The 1,855-nt window shown below is 51.4% G+C and overlaps 1 protein-coding gene across 1 annotated transcript; it reads right to left on the bottom strand.

Moving 5' to 3' along the window:
* Nucleotides 1–631: 631 nt before the first annotated feature.
* Nucleotides 632–1,542, bottom strand: LOC100364934 (Leydig cell tumor 10 kDa protein-like). Its single transcript, XM_039113030.1, has 2 exons — nucleotides 1,253–1,542; nucleotides 632–839 (listed from the first exon to the last, which is right to left on the bottom strand). The coding sequence occupies exons 1-2, from the start codon at nucleotides 1,540–1,542 to the stop codon at nucleotides 632–634; spliced, it is 498 nt and encodes a 165-aa protein (XP_038968958.1).
* Nucleotides 1,543–1,855: the final 313 nt, after the last annotated feature.

Raw genomic sequence — 1,855 nt, 5'->3', positions numbered from 1 at the left:
GACAGCCAGAGAGCCCAGCAGTTGACAGCTCCCACTTCTCTTTGCACCCATGTAGGGTAGCTCACAGCTGCTGGATTCTAACTTTAGATGATGGGGTGCCTTTTGCCTCCTTGGGTACCCATACTTATGTGCACATAGACATACATACAGACAAATTACACAGGTCCTTAGGCATTTTAATCTCAGAACTTGGGAGGCAGAAGCAGAGGCAGGTACACGTCTGAGTTTGAGGCCAGTCTGGTCTACACAGGGAGACGCTGTTTGAGAACCAAGCTAAACCCAACTCAGGCCACTGATGAGCTCATGGTTCTGGAAGCTCTGTGGTGAGGGAGCCAGAGGGTTGGTCTGGCAGGAAGCTGCATGCCCGGACACTACCCCATCACAAGCCAGAAGCGGAGGCAGTAACGACCCCTTCAAAGCCCAGCCTTGAGGTAAGCCCAGCCTCTAAGGGAGCCCTGCCTCGTAGGACAGCAACTGTGTCCTGGTATGACTAAAGCCCAGTAGGTCCTTCCTTTGCTTTCGAAGTACATCAGGTGTGTTTCGGGTGCTTGCTTAGCACACACCCAGTGGATCAGATCCCCAGCAGCTGGCTAAGGTGAGTCAGAAGCCAATCCGGGAGCACTAGGCAGTCTCAACAGTAAATCCTGACCAACATTGGGCAGTCACTGGTGACCCGGCAAGTTTCTGCCTCCTTAGTGGGTGAACTCCTTAGCCGGGCACAAAGGGATAGGTCAGCAGCACATTCAATGCTTGCCCCAGGGCCACACCACGGAAGATGCCACCTGGTCAAGCACCCAGCATATGACACGATCAACATGTCGTCCAGCAGGTCTGAGTGACTACAATGGTGTGAGTCCCTCAAGGTCAGGAAAGCACAGGAACTGCATATAGCCTCTGTACACACAGCTTTATTGGGTATCGCTGGAGCGTCCCCAAGTGGTTCTGATTACTGGTGTGATAGGAGGAAGTTTTGCCTCACTGGAGATACAGACAATGATGGCTGACATTAGGTGACTGGGGTGGGGGCCCAGCACCTAGGGAGAGAGTATTACCATCTAGTCACAAACATTCTCTGCACTGTCCTGATGGAGAGACAACAGCCAGACCCAGTCACAGCAGCAGAGGGAGCAGAGCGCTCTTCAGCACTAGGGAGCTAGCCTGAGGCTTTGCCATTGCCTGCCCATTGCTGTTCCAGGGGCCACCAGGACTGGAGCAGGATCTTCCCTCAAGTCCAGCCAGCCTGTGGGGTCACCTGCAAAGTCCCAGTGACTTGCCAGGGGTGGTGGCCCCTGCCTTCTTTGATGCTCCCTTCAGCAGCGCAAGCTTCTTAGGCAGGCTGGAGCTGGCCTTCATCACCACGTCATGCTCAATCTTCTTCCGGATTCCTACTTCCAGGCTCTTCTTCAACTTTTGCTGCTGCACAATGCGCGCCTTCTTGGGAGCGATGACTCGACCACCTTTCCTTGACCCACAGCTCCGCTCCGCCGCCACCGCCTTGCTTTTAGGTTTCTGCGCCTGGAATTTGTGTTGTCCCTGTGCCATGTTCCACTGAAAGCCGCGAACTTTTTTCTTTTTAACTTAGTTCTCTATTCATTTCCTTGTAAATTCATAGTAGTAATTTTTTTAAACAATTGAGTAATACCTCGTTGTGCAAATGTACATTTTTTTAATTCCTTCTTCTGTTGAGGAACACCTTGGTTATTTCCAGTTTCAGGTTCTTATGTCTAAATCAGTAGTAAATGTGGTAGAGCAAGTGTCTTTGTGATAGGATGGATCATCCTTTGGGGATATGCCCAAGAGTGGCATAGCTAGATCTTGGAGTAGACCAATCCCAATCTTCGGAGGAATGGCAACA

The sequence above is a fragment of the Rattus norvegicus genome, chromosome 6 (genome assembly GCF_036323735.1).
Source record: "Rattus norvegicus strain BN/NHsdMcwi chromosome 6, GRCr8, whole genome shotgun sequence".
NCBI classification, from domain to species: domain Eukaryota; kingdom Metazoa; phylum Chordata; class Mammalia; order Rodentia; family Muridae; genus Rattus; species Rattus norvegicus.
Note: the sequence above shows the minus strand (reverse complement) of the source record. Positions and strands in the feature narration are given on the sequence as shown.